The following is a 19,222-nucleotide window of genomic DNA, read 5'->3' on the forward strand; positions in this document are numbered from 1 at the left end:
TGTGGGCCTCTGCGGGCTGGTACAGGCTCGCACGAGCCTCCGCAGGCTTGTGCAGACTTCTGCAGGCTCATACCAGGCCCTCAGAACAGGGCTGCTCTTGGGGGCTGCCGGTGGGAAGGGGCCGTGGGGCCTTACAAAGAGAGGGGCAGGGACTTGGGGTCTGGCGAGGGAGAAGGGCTCTTGTAAGCTGAGACTCCTTTGAAAGCGTTAACCACTTCACGTGGTTTTTGGACGTGAGCGCTGGTCTCAGCTTTGACGTGGGCTCTGAAGCGGGGTGAACCCTCCCATGGAGGCCTGATTTACAACAGCAGTGTGGGGAAAGCAGCTGAACCAAGCTTCGCTCGGTCCCCCGCCAGGTAATAAAAAAATACTGCGGTTGGTATCTGAGCTCCTGACAGCTCCCGTATAAGGAGACCACAGAGCACAGCGCTTCTGGGTCGCCAGGCTGTTTCAYGAGGTGTCACCTCCCACGGGGGACCCGTGGGTGTGGAATGACCACGCAGAGGCCATGCAGGCTGGGTTAAGACCTCATCTGAGCATGGCTTGTGTCCCTCCAGGGATGTTTTTTATTATTCTTTAGACAAGACAAAGGGCCCTGGGACTTTGAAGCAGACTTTTTACTTTTTTTTTTTCTTCCCTGCAGTAAATAGCAAAAACCCATCTTCCTTCACAGTCCTAGCCATGATGGCACCAAGACAAGCACCTCTCGGCTTCCAAGTGACTCAAGTAATTTTACCCTCCTCCTTCTCCTTCTCCAAGTCATCAAACCCTGCTTCAATGTCCATCTTCTTGATTTACAGGGAGAGAGAAATCCACAAATACTCAAAGCCTGGCAGGGGAGAAGTCCACCAGCTGCTTTCTGAAGTAGCTGAGAACTCGCTTGCAGGGGCTCTGCCTTCAGCACAGCGAGCTGAGTAGGATAGGGCGAGTGCGTCTCTGTTGCTTTTCTTTACCCTCCCCWCTTCCGTTGTGGTCTCCAAACTTGCAACACTCCTGGTTTTCACCAGCCTCTACTTTCGACTCCGTGAACATCAGACAGCTTTTTTGGGTTTCCCATCACTGACCCTTGCTGGCCCCCACTGCTGGCTACCCCCAGATTTGAAAAGGAAGAGAAGGACATCAGGCACTGTCYGCACATTGTGGAGTGTAGGATGGGCAAGGAGGAGCAATGTGTTTGGGGGTACCCAGGCCTTCGTACCTCTCCGCAGAGAGACAGCCACTTTTGAGAAGAGCAGGGGGAACATCAGCCAGGCAGAGGGAGCTTCTGGAAGAGATTTGCTCCCCCTACAAGTGAAAGCATCGACCAGAGATGCGCATGTGTGGCAGGCAGGATCCTGTGAAGGATTTTCTGTGCTAAGACCTCGCTCCCCTGGTACGAATCTTCCCAAGCCAAGTTCAACTCACGTGCTGCTTTCCTGAGAGCTGAGCTCCAGCAGACACTGAAACCTGGCTGATTCTGTTCCCTCAGTAGCTTCTTCCAATGCTCAGGAAGAACCTCACAGATGTGTTCAAGGTTCTTCCCCAGCGTGGAGTCTCTGATGCTTAATCAGATGGGAACTTCGGCTGAAGCTTTTCCCGCAGCCAGGGCATTTGTAAGGCCTCTCCCCGGTGTGRATCCGCTGGTGAGTGATGAGGTTGGAGTTGACGCTGAACCTCTTCCCACAGTCCAGGCATTTGTAGGGTTTCTCGCCCGTGTGTGTGCGCTGGTGGACGAYGAGATGCGAAGTTCTGTTGAAGCTCTTCCCGCAGTCGGGGCATCGGTAGGGTTTTTCTCCCAGGTGGACTCGCTGGTGGGTGTGGAGCTGGGAGGCCTGCAGGAAACTGGCCCCGCAGTCGGCGCATGCGTGGGGCCTGCCCCCGGCGTGCAGCTTCTGATGACGCAGGAGGTGGGACCGCTGGAAAAAGCTCTTCCCGCAGTCCAAGCAGGGGTAAGGGCGTTCGCCCACGTGCAGCCGCCGGTGCCGAATCAGGTGCGAACTCTGGATGAAGCTCTTCCCACACTCCAGGCATTCATAGGGCCTCTCCCCTGTGTGCAGCCTCTGATGGGAAAGCAGGTCTGAGCTCTGGATGAAGCTCTTCCCGCACTCCAAGCATTTGTAAGGCCTCTCCCCTGTGTGAGTCCGCTGGTGGGTCACGAGGTTCGAGCTCAGGTTGAAGCTTTTCCCGCACTCCTGGCACTGGTACGGCTTTTCCCCAGTGTGGGTTCGCTGGTGTCTAATAAGGTAGGAGTTTCGGCTGAAGCTTTGACCGCACTCCCCACACGTATTCTTCCTCTCCCCTACAGGGATTTTCTGCTGGACTTCACATCCCTTCTCTTCTTTGCATCCTTCCCCAGAAATGATGGCTTTAGGTGCTTTCTTCGGTGGTGGATTTTCTAGCTGCCTCTTTAACCTCTCCTGATGGCTCCAGTTGTTGCTGTGCTTAAGATGCTGGGGAAAATCCCCTCCAGAGATCCTCAGCCACATCTTCTTCAGTTTGGTGGGTTTGGAAAGCTCCTGCAGTGAGCTTGCCGTGTCCATATGGCCTGCCAGCTTGTCTTCAGCTGGGTGCTGGGACAGAAAACAGAGTCAAGCCTGGAGCAGGCTTYGTATTGATGCCTAAATTAGTTGTAAGTGCCTGTGTGTGAGCTGGCGACTTAAGCTGCCTCTACAGCCCATGGAAATCTGTGTGGAAGGCAGACGTTGGTGTCTAGCGTCATCCCAAGCCCCCTGGAGACCCTCAAGCGATGGTRAAATGGAGCCTGCGGTAGAGAGCTGAGTCCGGAAGGGACCCTTTGATCCTTCTGGGTAGCACAGGCAGGTAATTTGACTCAGACCAGGAACAAATGCAACAACTTGGGGCATACTTCAGCCCCTAAGAGCAGTCCCTTGCTCCTTGCCTTCTGCTGCCTGTTTCATTCCCATGGTGCCTCTCTGAGCTGGAGACCCATCACTATCTGATATTTCCTCCTAAACCAGCCGATGGTTCGCTTGTAAAACTGAGAAAATGCTCTATCGTGCAATAGTTCGAATGGAGAAAAGGTAAGGAGGGGGGGGAAGGATTATTTAAGGAAAACGTGTCTGGATGAGAAGCTGTCCTAGCTGCCTTGGTCATGCCTAGAAAAGAAAAAGCGAGCCCAACCGTACACGCACACGTTAAAAGCGTGCGGTGGAGGTGGGAGAGTTAAGCACACGCTTGCAGCCTATCAGCACTGATGGGACATTATTAATTAAACCATGGGGGCATCACCAAGGTGATTAATCTCCAGGATTATCATCTCTGGAGAGCTTCTACCTTACAAGGAACCACAGCCCTTGGTGCTGGGATCCAGCAGCTCTTTGCTAACCCAGGACCCTCTTTTCTAGGTTGGATATGTCCGATCCTGGCCAGGGATAGTTTTTTACGGTGCCGTTCAACAGAAGACGCCAGAAAAAACCATCCCCAGATAGGGACATGGGGAAATTTCTCCCGACCGGGAGGGAAGGGGCAGGAACAGGGGTGGCTCTGGGCCTGGGGAGGGCTTTGCACTGCAAACACGCTCTCAGGCCTCCTTCCATCACCCCCTTTCACCCTTTTCCAGGCGAGCGGAGGCTGTGAGAAGCGGGGGGGAGAAGGAAGACCCCCCCCAGGGATCTCACCCCGCTCCTTCCTTCCCAGCCTTGCTCGTCCCTTGCACCCCGTGGAGATGGGCTTGCTGCTCCCTCTGCGATTTTCCCGGCCGCAGGGACAGGGTGGCAGAGCCCCCCCCAGCTCCCCAGCCCACCCTCGGCGTTACCTGCTGGCTGCAGGGACGGAGGGGACCGGGCGGTGGCCCGTTGTCCTCTCCGGCTGCTCGAGGACACGGAGGTGCCGGCAGCTGGGGAGGGAGGGGGGGGCTGACCCAGGAAGGTAAACAGAGAAAGCCAGAGCCTTCTTCCTTCCCCTCCTCCTCCTCCTTCCACCCACCCTTCCCCAGCACCAGAGCCCGCTCCCGGCACCCTGCTCCCTTCCTTGCCCTAGGGCAGCTCCGGATGGTCCCATCCCGGTTGATCCAAGGGATGCTCCGGGGCGGATGCATCCGCCCGCCTCTTCCCGAGCCCCGGACCCAAATATTCCCCTCCGGCGGCGGAGGCTGGGCTTCGTGGGCGCCTTCCTCCAGCAGCCGCTGGGGACGCCGGCTGCGACGCGAGCACAAGCCGCTCTTTCGCTCCAAATAATTCGAGCGCAGCTTTTCGGCTCGGCTTTGCCGCGTTTTCGACCTCCCCGCCGCATTTCAGCGCGGTTCTGGCTCCGAGGCTTTTCCCTGCCTGGCTTTCCTTAGCCAAAACGCAGATCCTCCCATTGCATCTTTGCATTCATCCTTTAACACAGCGAGACTTTTCCTCCCTATCTGGCTATAATTGCGTTCCCCTATGCTGGGAAAAGATCCAGTCTCAACCCTGTCTAAATCCAGATCTTTTTCCATCCGGTTTTAGATTTTCTGCAGGATTTAGCCGCAGAGACAGGAATAAACAAATTGCAAGACGCCGCGTGCTTTAAAATCCAGACGGGTAAAGAAAACTGCCTGGAAAATAGACGTGAGTCAGCGAGCGCGAATAGACTCCGCTGCAAATAATTCGGCGAGGCAGGCGCGGAGATGAAAAGCCGTCCGCTGCGGGCGGTTCTTGCAGCCCCGCCAGGCCAGCGGCTYGAGTTTCGGGCCGGGCATTCCTCGTCCCGTAATTCGGGTGTCTCAAATGGCAAAGGTTGAAGGCGCTTCGGCTTCCCGCGCCGGAGGAGCTGGGATGCCCGGCCGCGGAGCTGCCGACGGGCGGGCGCCGTTCCTGTTCACGTGGCCTTAATTCCTTAATTTTTAAGCTTGTGGAAGGGGGGGGGATGCAAGGCCAAGAGCAGTCTCACGGGGAACTCTCCCTGCGAAATAAAGCAGCCCCGGTGAGGATTTAAGGGCGAGATAACGAGCTCGGGGCGTCTTTCACTGTAACTGTGCGTTGCTTTACGGAGAAAAAAAAAATAAAGAAAAAAAGAAAATCAGCTATGAAAATGAGTCCTCCAGGGAGACAGCTCTGGGGCCGCGTTTTAATGATTAATTTACTCTGAGAAATGGGAAATAGAGGCAAATATTCTCCAAGCAACCGGTGGCAGAGGCGGTGCCTCCGGGGAGGTGCCCGCGTTGGACCTCCGCTTCTCTCCCCCTCCGGAGGAACCTGCTCTCCTGCCGTGACTATATAGGGATCCTCCGAGACCGGCCTCCCTCCTCCCAAGCCTCCTTCCCCCTCGGCATTTCAGCCGGCTAAAATTAGGCGGCGGGAAGGTGCCCGGGCTGCCAGGCGCCCCGGGGAGCTGCGGACCCCCCCCCCGGGAGGGTGGCTCAGCGCCGCGGGTGCTGTCCGGTCCGGCTCGCGCCGATGGACACAGGTACAGCCGCTGCGATTCCTCCCCCCCCTTTTTTTTTTTCTAGTGTTTCCTTAAGATACTTTCTCCGGTTTCGATGTTTTTCTTGACTGGCGATGAGCTATGCTTCGGTCTCGGCGTTCAACGCGGCAGCGTCGATGTTTAGCTCTAGGCTAAATGCAGTTAGGCTGGAAAAAAAAAAAAAAATTGTTGTTGGGCCAGGTGGGAGGAAAAAAACCAAAAAGCATTTAATTTTTTTTCTTTTATTTCTTCTTTTTTTAAGGGAAAAGGGACGCGGATGTCGGTAAGTGATTTTTCTCCTCCCTCAATACTACGCGTATCCCGTGGCCTTTCTTGGCTGGGTTTATTTATGCTTTCATATATTTTTGACCGGTGGGGGAAAAGACCAAGTTAGATAAATCTATAACCGATGTCGTTGCCGGAATACGGCGATCAGTAAATAGGGGCGAGGGCAAAACGGGGTTTGGAGCTTTCTGCGGGGCGCCGAGAAGGTGCCGCTTAGGGCGCAATTTTCTCCCCGTCTCTCTTTCAGGCGAGCGGGATGCAAAAATCAGTACGTAGCTTTTATTTTTCTCTTTCTCCCCCCACCTCCTGCGAAGCGAAACCTTGATGTTAAAGGCTTCATCTGATATTATTTTCTCTATTTGAAGGGAAGTTAGCGGAAGAGCCTGGTAAGCCGTTCGCCGTCCCGGCACCCATCGAAGTCTGAGCACGTTCCTAAAGCTGTAGCGTTAGCACTGATTTATATATTTCTCTTTATTTCAATTAGAAGAAAGCGACACAGAGCTTGGTGAGTTGTTTGGGGGGGATTTTTTTTTGGGGGGGGGTTGGTTTTCCTTTCGGGAACGTTTGAGCTTCCCCCCCACCTCCGGGATTTCCCTGCCCTTGGAAGAAGGTTTAGGGAGCAGCAAATCGGGCTGAGGCGCGGAARTCGCCCGTGGCGGCTCCAGCTCGCGCGGATGCAAGCTCCTTCCCCCCGCCGATGATAATCCGGCCCCGTCCCACCGGACGGTTTTCTCTGGAGGAGACGAACCGGCGGCTCGCTGCAGTCCGGCAGCGTTCCCGGTCTCCGCTCCGCGGTTCCTAGCGAGTCGCGTTGCTTCTGCAAAGACGAGTTTTGGGCGCAGTTGCAGAGATCACGTCAATATTTGTTAGCTTGCCCACGCACGTGTTTCATCCTGCTTTCAAAAATAAAGCTGACTGGACCATAATAAACAGAATAAATTGGGTCAGAACAGGCATTCTTTGGTGTCCAATCCCTAAATACAGTAATAACAATTTAGCTATTGAATATACAGAAGGGGGGGGAACAGACTGAAAGCCATTTCCTTCCTTTTTCTTTTCCTGGGGGGGCTGAAAATGCAAGGATARGTAAGTGTCATTCCTCCCCGCCAGCAGCCCTCCCGCCTGCGCCCCTGCTTATTTCTCTTTTTCTTTTTTTAAGGAGAACTCGCGGCGGAGATTGGTAAGTCCCGTCCCGTCGCTCTTGTACGGCTGCCGTGACGTGCAGCATCGCCTCGTTTTCTGCTCCAAGGAGGGGAGATTGCACCCTCCTGGCAGCAAGAGGCCCATGCAAAAATCAGTGATTTTTATTTTATTTTATTTTATTTTATTTTATTTTATTTTATTTTAAGATAATCTGACGGCAGAGCTGGGTGAGTTACCGCCTTTCGCCTTGTCTTTGCGTCGAGTTTTTAACTTCGTTGTAGGGCTTTGGGGGGGAAGACGTGGTTGTCACTGCCCCCAATACATGGTGCGACCCATATACGCCCAGTCTGGGCTAGAAATAAAGTAAACAGACCCAAAATAAAATGCAATTTTAGATTATAATCCCCAGGGAAAAAAATCTGGTGGGGGGAAAAGATTGATATTTCTTCTCTTTCTTCTCTCTTTTTAGAGGAACGCGATAGAAAAATCAGTAAGTGCCCTTCCCTGCACGGTTTGCATCTCGTTGTTAGCACATCACGGTGGGGGGGGAAGCAGGTAGAGAAGCAGCTTTGCACCGAAAATCCCTGCGAAAGCTGCAGAAGCAGCAGAATTGGGGCTTTCTGCCGGAGAAAGTGCTGCTGAAAGCTAACRTGCATTTATTTCTTTGCTTGAAGGGAAACTTGCTTCAGACCTCGGTAAGGAGTTTTCTTTTCTTGATAAACAGAAAATTACCCCGAATTACRTAAAAATGCTGTGTTAAAAGAAAAAAAAAAAAACATGCTAAAGCTGTTTGATGAGTTTATCCGTCTTCATGTGCTTTAGGAATGGGTGGGTTGAAGAGGAACTTTCTTAACAAGCCTTATTTTAAAGTACTCGTAGAGGAAGGCGTGCGCAGAGTAGCGTTTCTGCGGGGTTTGAGTTTGGCGGTGTGAGTACCGAGCGCCGCAAGAGCGGATGGGGCGCAGGAGCCGACGCTACGCATTTCTCTTTATTTCTCTACCTTTTCTTTTTTCTTTTTTCTTTTTTTTTTTCTTTTTTCTGCAAAGTTAAAATTCAGTGCGGTGGCAGAGCCACCTAAGCCTGTTTGTAGGCTTTAGAAATGATTTGGAAAGGTGCCGTGGAGGGTTTGCGTCAGGGTTCTGCATGCACATGCACATTTTTCTCCCCTTAGAAGCACCACTGGGATAAGTTTAAATCCTCACAAAAATCACTGACAGCTTTAGATTGCAAAGGGACCTTGGCAGGGCTTGAGCTCAGCTTTGTGCTCAGAGCGGGGCTCAGAGAGATGAGGTTGCTCGGGGCAGTGTCCCGTCAAGTTTTGATGATCTCCAGGGRTAGAGATCCACCACCTTCCTGGACCCTGTCGTAGGCTTCCACCACTTTCCTGGGGAAGGATTTCCTCCTGATATCCCACTGGGATAATTTCAAAGTATAATCTTTAACATAAACGCAGTAGTGGGGATAAGTATCCTTGATTTGAGGGCTCTAGAGATGCTGTAGACCTATGCACGAAAGAGAAAGAAGTACTTAATAATAATTTTTGCTTTTTTTTTTCTTTCCTCCTTTTCTTCCAGAGGAACGTGATAGAAAAATTAGTAAGTGTCATCCTTCATTGCGCCTTTGGGGTAAAAACCCATGGGGCGTAGGGGAGCAGAGTCTCGCTGGTGCCCTGTCCTTGAAAAATGAAAAATAGGAAAAGTTTTCCTAAGCTTCGGACAAATACACACTGAGCTTCTACATTTTCCTGGGTTTCCTCCTCCTGGGGTYTTCTTCCCTGCATGTATCTGTGTTTTGGCTCTCATTCTGCTGCCCAGCCCTTATTTTATATTCTTTGAAGGCCACTAGCTGCCAAATTTCTAATCCACAGCCCATAACCTGCTGGGGTGGGAGCAGTTTTCCTGTGTTCTGATCCGAGCTCCTTGTGTTCAGGCATTTGCAGGGGCTTTTACCCCAAMTCTGGCAGACTTTTCCCCAGGCAGGTGGGGTCTTGGAGGGAGATGAACCCCCTAATCAAGAGCCCTTCGCTGTATGGCCGCAGAGAAAAAACATCCTAACAAACATGAATATTGTTTTTTTTTCCCTTTGCAGCCAAGCTCGCCGCAGAAATACGTAAGTCCTTCTCCCTCCTCTCGAAATAAATGGGCAGTTTTGTGCTGAGAAAACTCTYCTTTCCTCGATTCAATTTTTGTTGCTTTACTTAAAAGTGATTTTTTTTTTCCTTTTCCCCTTCTCTTTTAAAGGTAGACTCAATGCAGTGCTTGGTAAGGCATTTTTCCGTCTCTGTACAGAATTGCCCACGGAGCTGATGTTCCAGCTGAATCTTTTTGCATAATTTTATGCGGTTGGCTTGGAGGGACCTCCGGAGGCCTCCCACGGCGGGATGGGGTTGCTGAGGGCCGTGTCCGGCCAAGGCTTGGGAATCCCCTTGGGATATCTCCCATTGCAACGCCCTTAGAGCGGAGCGTTTGCATTGCTCCTTGCGAAAATGCAGCAAAGGTGCAGGTTTCTTTTTTTTGTTTTAATAGTAAAATATAATTAGAAAAATGGGGAAACCAGTTTTGCAGCCCAAATCCTCCGAGCTTCAGCAGAGCTGTTATCTCGAAGGAAGAGGGCAGCATTGGGCAAAAAATCGGGTTTGTTCTGTTTTTTTTTTTCCCCCCCATTCAGGGGACCGAGACTCGAGTCTTCGTAAGTGACATTCTTCTCCTGGCAAGTAAAATCTTGGTGTAAAGGTGCATCTTCCTCCGACCTGGGTGTGTTTCATGCATCTCCTCCCCCGTCTCGGTCTTCCTGCATTTCTTTGCTCAACCCCTTACATCGCTCCTAGAGTAACGCGCTGTTTGAATCAACGCCTTCGGCGTGCTTTCCCTTTCGATAAATGCATTAAATTAAATATGCATTATAAAACCCTCCGTAAGACTAAGCCAGATAATTACCAATTACGTGTCCAGAGAGGAGAGAAAAGTATTTAAAATTAACATTATTTTTTTCCCTCCCTTTCCAGGGAAGCTCACTACAGAGCTCAGTAAGTTCCTTCCCCTCCTACGCACGGGGAAAACTGCGTCGGGCCTCATCGCTCTCTCCGCTGCGGGCTGGGAGCTTTGCCTGCTTTTTTGATCAATTTGAGAAATCCGTGAGCCGATGGGGGCGGGGGGGGTCGGTATTAATTTGCACCAGCGGGATACTGATTGCTGCCTTTTTGTTTTTAGCGAAGTGCAATGCGACCATCCGTAAGTGGCCCCCTTTTTCCCCCCGCCGCTGTCGAAGGCTCGTGCGCGGGGAGGGGAGGGGGGGAGAGGGGCTGGAGGCGCGAAGGTTCGGCRGGTGACGGGGAATTTCAGAAATCCAGCGGGAACTGATGCCGTTTTCCTCTGTTTTAAGGGTTATTTACCGCGGAGCTGGGTAAGTCCTTTGGCTTTATTTATTTATTTATTTATTTGTTGCTGATGTGGATGGGTTTCACCCGCCCTGCAAAAAAAAAAAAAAAAAAAAAAAAAAAACAAAAAAAAAAAAAAAAAAAAAAGCAGGGTCTTCAAGGCAGAATTACGCAAGTTTTAAAAACCCTGAAGTCATGCAAAAATAATTGCAGGCAGGGATTAGCTAAGCTAGAGTGGAAATGACCTTATAGGCTGAATTACAGGAACAAAGATACAGAGATGTAACATGCGAAAGGCAAAAAAACCCTGCAGAAAATAACTTACTTTTATTTTTCACTTATTTTTAGGGGAGCGCCATACAAAAATAGGTAAGCCTTATGCACTTCTGCTAAGCAAATCCCCGGATKAATTTAGTTAGTGACAAAGCAGCTTGCTCACCTCATTTACATGAATGTAGAGGGTTTTTTATATCAATAAATACAAATAATATCTATGTATTTCAAAGAGAAAGACTGAAGCTTTAGTTAACCTAAATATCTAAGAATTGAAGCASGATCATGCCCACACCGTGCTTTTGCTCTGAAACTAAGATTATATCTTATTAAAGATAGGGAATATCTTTAGTGAAACCTCTGCACGGTGGGGTTGCAGGCCACGAGGAGCTCAGACTCATAAATTAACACCCATTTTCTGCGTATTCATATGGGAAAAAAGAAAAAGAAATATTAAAAATAACCCTTTTYCCCCCTCCCCTCTCTGTTTTCAGGCGAACTTACAGCAGAAGTTGGTACGTGATTCTCCTKTTGCTCTTGACTTTGGTAGAAATGATCTGTCGGGACAAGCAGTGAAGAACCAATTTATAACAATAATCATTTATTTCTGTATATTTTAGGGGACTTTGACAGAAAACTTCGTAAGTGCCTTTTTTCTGTAAAACTTACTATCTTTTAGTACAGAAAAATACGTGCTCAGAATGCTTAGGATGGTCTGTTATGTCTGTGAGATGAGGTATTTCATCAAATTCCTGTTTGTTTTTCTCTATTTCAAGGGAAATATGCAGCAGAACTTGGTAAGAATTTTCCTGCTTTGCTCAAAACGAATCGTTTGCAGTTTTTCTTTGCATACCTTCAGTTTTTAGGGGGAATTAGAGGGCTCCCTGTTTTAATCTGGCTTAGAAATAGGTATGCAAAGGCTAAGATGAGTAAATACCCTTCAAAACYATAATTTCAAAGCAATGTCATTGCTAGAAAATTTCAAAAAAAAAAAAGCTTGATTTCTGCAGAACTCATAGAGCAGAACTGCAGGAGAGGAGAGATTTGCATGCTAATTTATTTTTTATTTCCCTTTCATTTCCAGAGGAACGTGATGCAAAAATAAGTAAGTATAGCCCGTCTCTGCGCAGCCCTTGATGCCCCAGCACCATGTTTCTGTGCTTAACATTATCCCAGTGGTGCTGGCTCGTTTGCTATTTTTATTTATGAAATCACAGACAATGTGAGCTCGTAGCTGCCTTTTGAAAAGCATTAATTTAAGCCTGGATGAGTTATTTTTTTWAAAAAAACAAAAGCTAGTGATTGCACTAAGTAGAATAAAATAAAAAAGGGCTTGGAGAGCCATGCTGATGATACAGAGAAACATGAAAAGCAGTGGATCATAATTAATAATTCCAATTATTTTGCCTTTTAGGGGAGCACGAAGCAGAGATAAGTAAGTGACGTTTTTCCGTGCTCTTTCCCRTCCTGTGGTTACATATGGCCACACACCTAGAAAGAGCTTTACCTAAAACTGTTTATTTCTTTCTTTGCTTTAAGGGAGGCTTGGTGAGCTGCTGGGTAAGTGCATTTCCCTCYCTCCAGCACTAAAGCCAATGTGCAAACCCGGGAGCTCAGCTTGTTTAACTGATTATTGCATTTATTGCACTTATTGCAAATGATGCAACTTGCGTTATAAGGCACTTGCTGCCTTTCTCACGTTCTAACAGAAGTGCTACATTGCAGATAGCTTCTATTTATCAATTAAAAAAAAAGAAGAAAATAGCTAGAAAATGAAGCATTGCTGAAATCAAGGCTTTGAGAGAGAAGTTTTAGAGAAATCCCGCAGAAAAGAGTCAAAAGAGGTGACGATTATTTCTGTTCCTGTCTGGTTTTCCCCCCAGAGGACCGGGATTCAGAAATCCGTAAGTCCGTTTGCTCGTCCTTTTTRTTGGCGGGTCGCTCTCTCGCGGCAGCTCCCTTCGCTGCAGCCCCGTGCCCAAAATTTGGGGGTCTCGCCCAAAAAGRATCGTAATTAAACTTCACGAGCAGTAGCACAAGACTTGACTTCCCTTCTTCCCTCCTTCCTTTCCTCTTTGTCAAGATAAACTTCCTGTGGAGCCTTGGTCCAAAAGGTCCTTCCTTGGTCCAAAAAAAAAGAAAAAAAAGGAGAAACATGTGTAGCTGTGCATGCAAAACTAGTGTTTTTTTGCTAAGCAAGATGAATTTCTTCTGCAGAGCTTGTTTGTAAAGATATGAAATTGGGCAAAAATATAATTATTCATTTTATATCCATTTTTCTGCATTATTTTCAGGGAAACGGGATGCCACAATCAGTAAGTATATTCTTAATTTCTGAGGAGTGTGATCCCTCGGGGGATGCTCTGTAGCCCTGAGCAGTCCCTTGATTTCCCTTGGAAATGCACTGATTAGAACAAAATGTTATTTCTCCCTTTTAAGGAAAACTGACGGAAGAGCTCGGTAAGCCATTTTTGTTACTTTTGCCGAAGTGATTTTGGATTTTTCGCTGGCTGTGTAGTCTTTCTAATATAACTTTAATTTGCATTGATATTCCAAGTTATATAGTTAATTCTTCTCACTCCCTTTTGCAGATGAATCTTCAGAGGAGCTTGGTAAATCTTTTTTTTTTTCCTCCTTTTTATGGTTAATAAAAAGGAACAGGCTCAGTTTGGGGATATAAGCTTGCGTGTCAGGTTGAGCTGGATGAATTTTTTTTAAATCTTTCTTAAAAGAAATAAATAGCACATATTCATTATAAGTCACCAGATCATTTCAAATCAGGATATCAGGATAATGAATCCAAATAAGGTCTGGAAAAGGATGGCAGCTAAAAGGATAGAGCTAGTAAGAATCCTGCTTTTTCTTTACTTTTGTTTTTTGTTTTTTTCCYTTTGCAGAGGAATGTGATCTAGAAAGCAGTAAGTATCGTTTTCCTTCCTGCAAAGGCAGAAAATCTTCTCGATTGATTGAATCCTTCTAAGAAAGCTGCTGTGGTAACAGTTATTTTGGAGCAGGAATTGATCTGATATTTAATTAAAAGAAAAAAAAAGTGAGAAGTTTAATAACAATGAATTTCAAATCAAACTGAATATTGCATCATCATGATGGTTAATACATCAGTGCATCTCCCAGCCRGAGAGAAGACTGATGAGAAATACCTAAATATAAATGCAATATATAAATGCAAATTTTATATTTTTTTTCTGAATCATTTGGGTTTCGCTTAGGGAAASATGATGCAAGAATCCATAACTGTTACTCAGCTGCTTCTGATCTAAACTGTCCCAGTCCCCCRATGGGAAAACAACTTTGTACGTTGCTCTCCACAATTTTGTGTGATAGCTGCAAACGTGGAAGAAATTCAGGTCTTCCCACTACCCCTGGAATAAATAGGTCCTAATGGAAATCTGTGTTTTTTTTCTCTCTTAAGATGAAGCCAGTGAAGAACTCGGTATGTGATTTTTGTTTTATTTTTCCCCCTAATCTTTGGCAAAAGCAAATAATGACAATTTTTCTGAAGCTTTTTGACAGTTTTCTTTGTGGCCCCCAGAGATTAATTTTAATGCAGCAAGAACTGTGGGCTTAGATGGAGGGAATTTGCAGTCAACAGAAAACGGGACTTTGGCTAAAAAAAAAAAACAATAAAACGTAGTTGGGGAAAGAGATTTCTGTGATTTAACATCAGCAGATACTTTCAAATTGCTTCAATCTTTTTTTTTTTTCCTTTTCTCCCTTGTTTTTAGGGGAACACGATGGAAAAATAGGTGGGTGTCACTCTCATGAAAGCTTTACTCTTTTCCTGGATCCTTGCTAGCGTATTCGGGTGCCYGTGAACGAGCACCTTAAATTCTCCACCCTTAAATTCCCAGTTCCTGCACCGTTCCCATCTAGTCGCACGAATATTTTTTTTTCCAGACGAGCTCAATACGCAGATTGGTAACTGGGGTTTTTCCCCCTCTTTGCAAGCTTTGTGCATTTAAAAGGAGTGAAAAAGCACGTGGAGGTGCAAATATTGCTGCAGAGCGCTTRCTTCTCTTTTTAAAACAAGATGAGAAGACTGCTCGGAAATTTTGCGTCTTGGATGTTGCTTGCTTCTCTTTGCTTTCCCCRTGCAGCCCAGATGCCCGTCGGTGCTGTGTTTTGGGTGGTATAGAGTGTTATTTGGGGTCAGTTTGAGGCTCTTCTGCTGTCTAGGGCAAGCCAGTAAATTGCAATTTAATTGCTACTGCAAGCAATTAAAGTCAACATCAGGAAACGTCTCCTCGAAGCAAAACGTGAAATCCACCTGTGAACTGTTCGCTGGGGGCAGCCAGCGACATCACTGAAGGCAGTTTTCCTTTCCCTCTTTCCAGGTGAACTCACCGCAGAGCTCGGTAAGTTTTCAGGTGTGTGTTTTTTTTTTTTTTTTTTTTTTTTTTTAATTTTTGGTATAAGGTTAAAAAAGTAAATTAGAGGGTGAGTTAATCTATATAAGAGCTGAGGCAACCTGTGAACTATAATAATAACCTCTGTATATAGCCTGAAAAAATATCACATTTATCTCAAGATGATGAACATGCACAAAAAAGGGGGAAAATACAGAGGAATAACTTTGCTGCTTTTTTTTTTTTTTCTTTTCTCCCTCTCGATTTTTCCTTTTTTAGGGGAACGTGATGCCAAAATCGGTACGTGCCCATCTCCTTCTCTTGAGAAGAGCATTTGTAGGCAGCACATCGTTTCATYGCTATTATTGCATTTAAAATTAAAAGTCAGCGTGCACCGAGTTCCATGGATTTCACATGGAATTTTTCAAGGCTACTCTGAAAATGGTATCTAAGACAAATCTAGAGTAGTGTATTTTAAATAGCACAYTCATTAAGTATATATCCATAGAGTAAGGACATTAATGAGAATTACTATTTTTTTCTTAAAAAATATTTTTTTTCTTTTTTTTCTTTTCCTCTTAAGATGAACTCTCTGCAGCAATTGGTAAGTATGTTTTCTACCTTCCAGTGAAACGAATATACACAGTGTGGGCTCTCCATTTTGTTTTTATTCAATTGCAGATTTTGTATTAGCCACTTTGATTTTTTTTTTTCTCTTTATTTAGATGAGCGTGACAGAAAAATTGGTAAGTAGCATACGTCCTCCTGAGAAGTAAACTTTGGGTGGGCCAAAATTTTTTTTTTTTTTTAATGTAAAGCAAGAGGAGCAAAACCCGCAAGAGGACCAGGAGTGCAGCATTTTAGACATACAACCTCAAACAGTCTCCCCCACCACTGAAGCAATAACTTGACGATGATCATATACCTGCAGCCAAAGAACCAAAGTTGCAAAATTTAGCGCGTCAGGTCCCTCAAGCTCAACTGCACTTCGTTATTCTGCAAGTTCACAGTTCAGGCTGGTGGGAAATGAGATCCTTGTGCTTTGGAGCTGCAAACACAGCTTTTATTTGCCATGCTGGTGCCTCAAGAAAGAGGCTTGATAAAGGAAAATCCAGCAGCTTGGACCTAATCCTTYTGTGAGAAAGGATGAACAAAATCTGTTTCGCTGAAGGCCTAAATGGCCAAGGAGCCGGTCAAGGGATCATGTTTCTTGAGAACCCCCAAAGATATTTTGGGTCGGTGATTGGGTCTGAGGACACAGATTGTTTCAGTGCTCRTGAGATTCAATAAGGAATCGTTCAACCTAGAATTAAATTTTAATATTTAAAAATATATGGTTTGGGAGCTGAAATCGGGAGCTCAGTAAGTCCTTTAACCTTGATGTCATTTGAATAAAGACATCCTAATGGAAATTATTTTTTTCTTTGTCTTTTAAGATGAACTCACTGCAGAGCTTGGTAAGTCACTTTRATAAATAAAATAAAAAGATACACAGGACTATGTGTCCCCCTCCTGTCCCCATCCGCCAGCCTTTTCCTGAGCTACTTTGGGGAGTTTTATGAAAACCTGGGCTAGTGAAAATAGTGTAAAAGGATAAATGCACTTTGGGTTATAATGATCAATGCAAACAATAGTAATCACTAGGCAAAGAAATATATTTTATCTTTTGATAGCCAAAAAAGTCTTATAAAGTCATAATGCAAAAATGAGAAACATCCAATAACCATTTCTATTTTTCCTTTCAGAGGAATACAAAGCAAAAATAAGTAAGTGGTTTCATCTCATGTTAGGAAAAGAAACACTATTTTGGGGGAGGAAGGAAATAAAAAATTAGTATGAACTGGAGACATCCTCAGAAAAGAAAAACTATCATTAAAATATTTTTTTTTTATTATTTCTTTTTTTTAAAGGAAGATGCATTGAAGAACATAGTAAGTGCTTTTTTCTCTACTGCTACTACTTTTGGTTTCATCTTTAAGGTCACATCATCAATAATAATATTTTTATTGTGCTTTTTCTTTTTTTTTAGGGAAAGGTGATGGAAAACTGGGTAAGTAATTTGATACATGCCAAACAGGGGTCYGCTCCGGGAGCTCGGCGCATGAGAGCGGGAGCTCAGAAGAGGGGTAAGGTGGAACAACCACCGTGCAACGAGGTGTTAGCACAGTCCCGAGAACCCCCTTCCTTTCTGCGCTTCGGTCCTGCTCCGTTACGAAGGACGGAGACCGACCCCGTCGCAACGTCTCCCGTTAGATTCCCAAGACCATATCAGACCTCCAGGGAAGGATACTTCAAATAAGTTCATTCTTTCTCTCCCTCCTTGTCTTTTACCCCAGCAAATGTGACTCTGGACCCAGAGACCGCCCACCCTCGCCTCATCCTGTCCAACGATCAGAAAAGCGTGAGATGGGAATACCTGCTGCAGGAGCCACCCGACGGCCCCGAACGCTTCGACGCCAGTCCCTGCGTGCTGGGCTGCGAGGCGTTCGCCTCCGGCAGGCACTACTGGGAGGTGGACGTAGCGGAGGGGCTGTACTGCGCCGTCGGGGTCAGCAGAGAGTCYCTGCGGAGGAAGGGAGTCATCGGCTTTAGTCCCGAGGAAGGGATCTGGGCCGTGCAGCAATGGGGATTTAAGAACCGGGCCCTCACCTCCCCTCCAACTCTCCTTAACCTGCCACGAGTCCCCAAAAGGATCCGTGTCTCTCTCGACTACGAGTGGGGAGAGGTGGCATTTTTTGACGCTGAGAACAAAGTACCGATCTTCACTTTTCCACCAGCCTCCTTTGCTGGAGAGCGAGTCCGGCCCTGGTTCTGGGTCGAGCTGGGCTCGCTCTCCCTCGTCCGATGACTTTTGCATTCCTCTTTGTGCCTCCGGTGGTGAGAAGGTGGCCCTGGAGGTAGGAGGAGTGGTGGCAGGAYCTTGCCCCATCCAGTCTCTTTGACAAGAGGATGTCTAAGAGCAGCCCTTGGAGACCAGAGGAGAAACACTCTCGGGTGGAGCAGAGGCTGAGACCTAGTCCTCCCCCTTCCCAGGCAAGAGCTCCAAGGTTATCGAGCAGAAGAAAGGCATCCGTTCCTGCACGTCCTTGTTCTGCCTCCAGAATGGAGTGGTGTAAGGTCTGCCCAGTGTCTCCTATTTGCAGTTCACAGGCAGCATATAGGAACATCAAAGGACCTACGGCGAGACGTAGGCTCGCCATTCATTTGAAGGGGAGAGATGGGCACAGTCCACGTTTTCGGCATCATCCAAGCAAGAGTCCAAGCTGCCATCCAGCATTTTCTTCTCACTTGCATATAGGTGGTTACAGCACAGATCGAGATTTCTACCATGGTGCCACTTTGATAGGAGGCAGAGGAAAATAAGCACTTTTGGTGTGCCGCCCATCCTGTTGTGGACATCAGAAAAAAAAAGGATGGGTAAATCRTGATTTCCATGTGCCCTTCTCTCTCCATCAACTGTCAAGGCAGAAGTCTACACTCAGACAAGATTAAGTCACAGCTTGCATTACAAATTCAGGTCCTTTGCCCTTGGACAGAGAAAGGATTTGGCAAACCCAGTGTAACTGCAGAGCTCCCAAGTGCCTGCTCGATGCTCTTAGCATCATGCTCCAACGTTGCTGCAGTTTGCTCCCTAAATGATCAAGCTGTCGTGCTGCTGATCGTGCCATTGGTCCCGTAATACTTATATCAGAGCTGGGCATAGCCAGGTCCTCTGGCAGGACTAATTTGACTCAGATTTGGCCTGTGCAGAGGACGATAGGGGTTACTCAGAGTCCGTGGGTTGCTGCTTAGCCCAGCTCTGTGCCTTGGGAGCTGCCTTTGGGAGAAGAGATGAGCCTGGATTTGGCACCAAGCCGGCACGATGCTCACGGGTGAGAACTGGAGTGCCAGACGCACAGTCTGCAGACAGCGCAAAGTTAAGGCCTGAAGAAGCTTAAGCCAGAACACAGCTCTGCATTRTGCTGCCACATTTCCAGTGAGGTACTGGGAGCCCAAAAACTAGATTCATGRTGTGGTCAAACCAGTGCTCAGGGTCAGTGTTGGAAGATGGGCAATTAGAAGACATCAGCTAGAGTCGGGGAGGAACCTGTGGGCTTTACCTTTCCCTACATCTCACTGGACTTTAGCAGCTACCATTGAGTCACTTGTTAATGTTTGCTTGTTCTTAGCTACCTGTAAAGCACTAAATCTTGTCTTTCGCACCCTGTGTGCAGGCCAGCTGGTAGTTACCAGTGAACAATAAACTATCTGAGCCTCTCCAGAGAATTTGTTTTTTATTCCCCCAACTTCCCATAAAAGTCCATGTCCATTTGCCCTGGTAGGAATTATCCCCTCCACCCTGCATTTATTCTTGAGATTAAAAGGCAGGTAGATAAGAGCAGCTCGAAATACCATTGCTCCCTGCTTTAAA

At 47.0% G+C, this 19,222-nt stretch overlaps 2 protein-coding genes across 2 annotated transcripts; one reads left to right on the forward strand and one right to left on the reverse strand.

The window, feature by feature from the left end:
* Positions 1-1,508: 1,508 nt before the first annotated feature.
* Positions 1,509-2,529, reverse strand: LOC146589052 (uncharacterized). Its single transcript, XM_085316958.1, has one exon. It carries the CDS (start codon positions 2,517-2,519, stop codon positions 1,509-1,511), a length of 1,011 nt encoding a protein of 336 aa, XP_085173084.1. The 5' UTR covers positions 2,520-2,529.
* Positions 2,530-3,830: 1,301 nt separating this feature from the next.
* On the forward strand, positions 3,831-19,077 carry LOC146589053 (uncharacterized). The gene is made up of 38 exons (XM_085316915.1): positions 3,831-5,373; positions 5,633-5,653; positions 5,903-5,923; positions 6,021-6,041; positions 6,140-6,160; positions 6,815-6,835; positions 7,005-7,025; positions 7,268-7,288; positions 7,473-7,493; positions 8,373-8,393; positions 8,887-8,907; positions 9,039-9,059; positions 9,466-9,486; positions 9,729-10,028; positions 10,180-10,200; positions 10,523-10,543; positions 10,942-10,962; positions 11,068-11,088; positions 11,224-11,244; positions 11,532-11,552; positions 11,862-11,882; positions 11,987-12,007; positions 12,331-12,351; positions 12,742-12,762; positions 12,887-12,907; positions 13,039-13,059; positions 13,345-13,365; positions 13,878-13,898; positions 14,191-14,211; positions 14,800-14,820; positions 15,091-15,111; positions 15,395-15,415; positions 15,537-15,557; positions 16,248-16,268; positions 16,557-16,577; positions 16,722-16,742; positions 16,841-16,861; positions 17,148-19,077. Exons 1-38 carry the CDS (start codon positions 5,364-5,366, stop codon positions 17,657-17,659), a joined length of 1,557 nt encoding a protein of 518 aa, XP_085173041.1. The 5' UTR covers positions 3,831-5,363; the 3' UTR covers positions 17,660-19,077.
* The last annotated feature ends 145 nt before the right edge of the window (positions 19,078-19,222 follow it).

Source organism: Rhea americana, unplaced genomic scaffold, assembly GCF_003343005.1.
Source record: "Rhea americana isolate MKP2758 unplaced genomic scaffold, rheAme1 scaffold_481, whole genome shotgun sequence".
NCBI classification, from domain to species: domain Eukaryota; kingdom Metazoa; phylum Chordata; class Aves; order Rheiformes; family Rheidae; genus Rhea; species Rhea americana.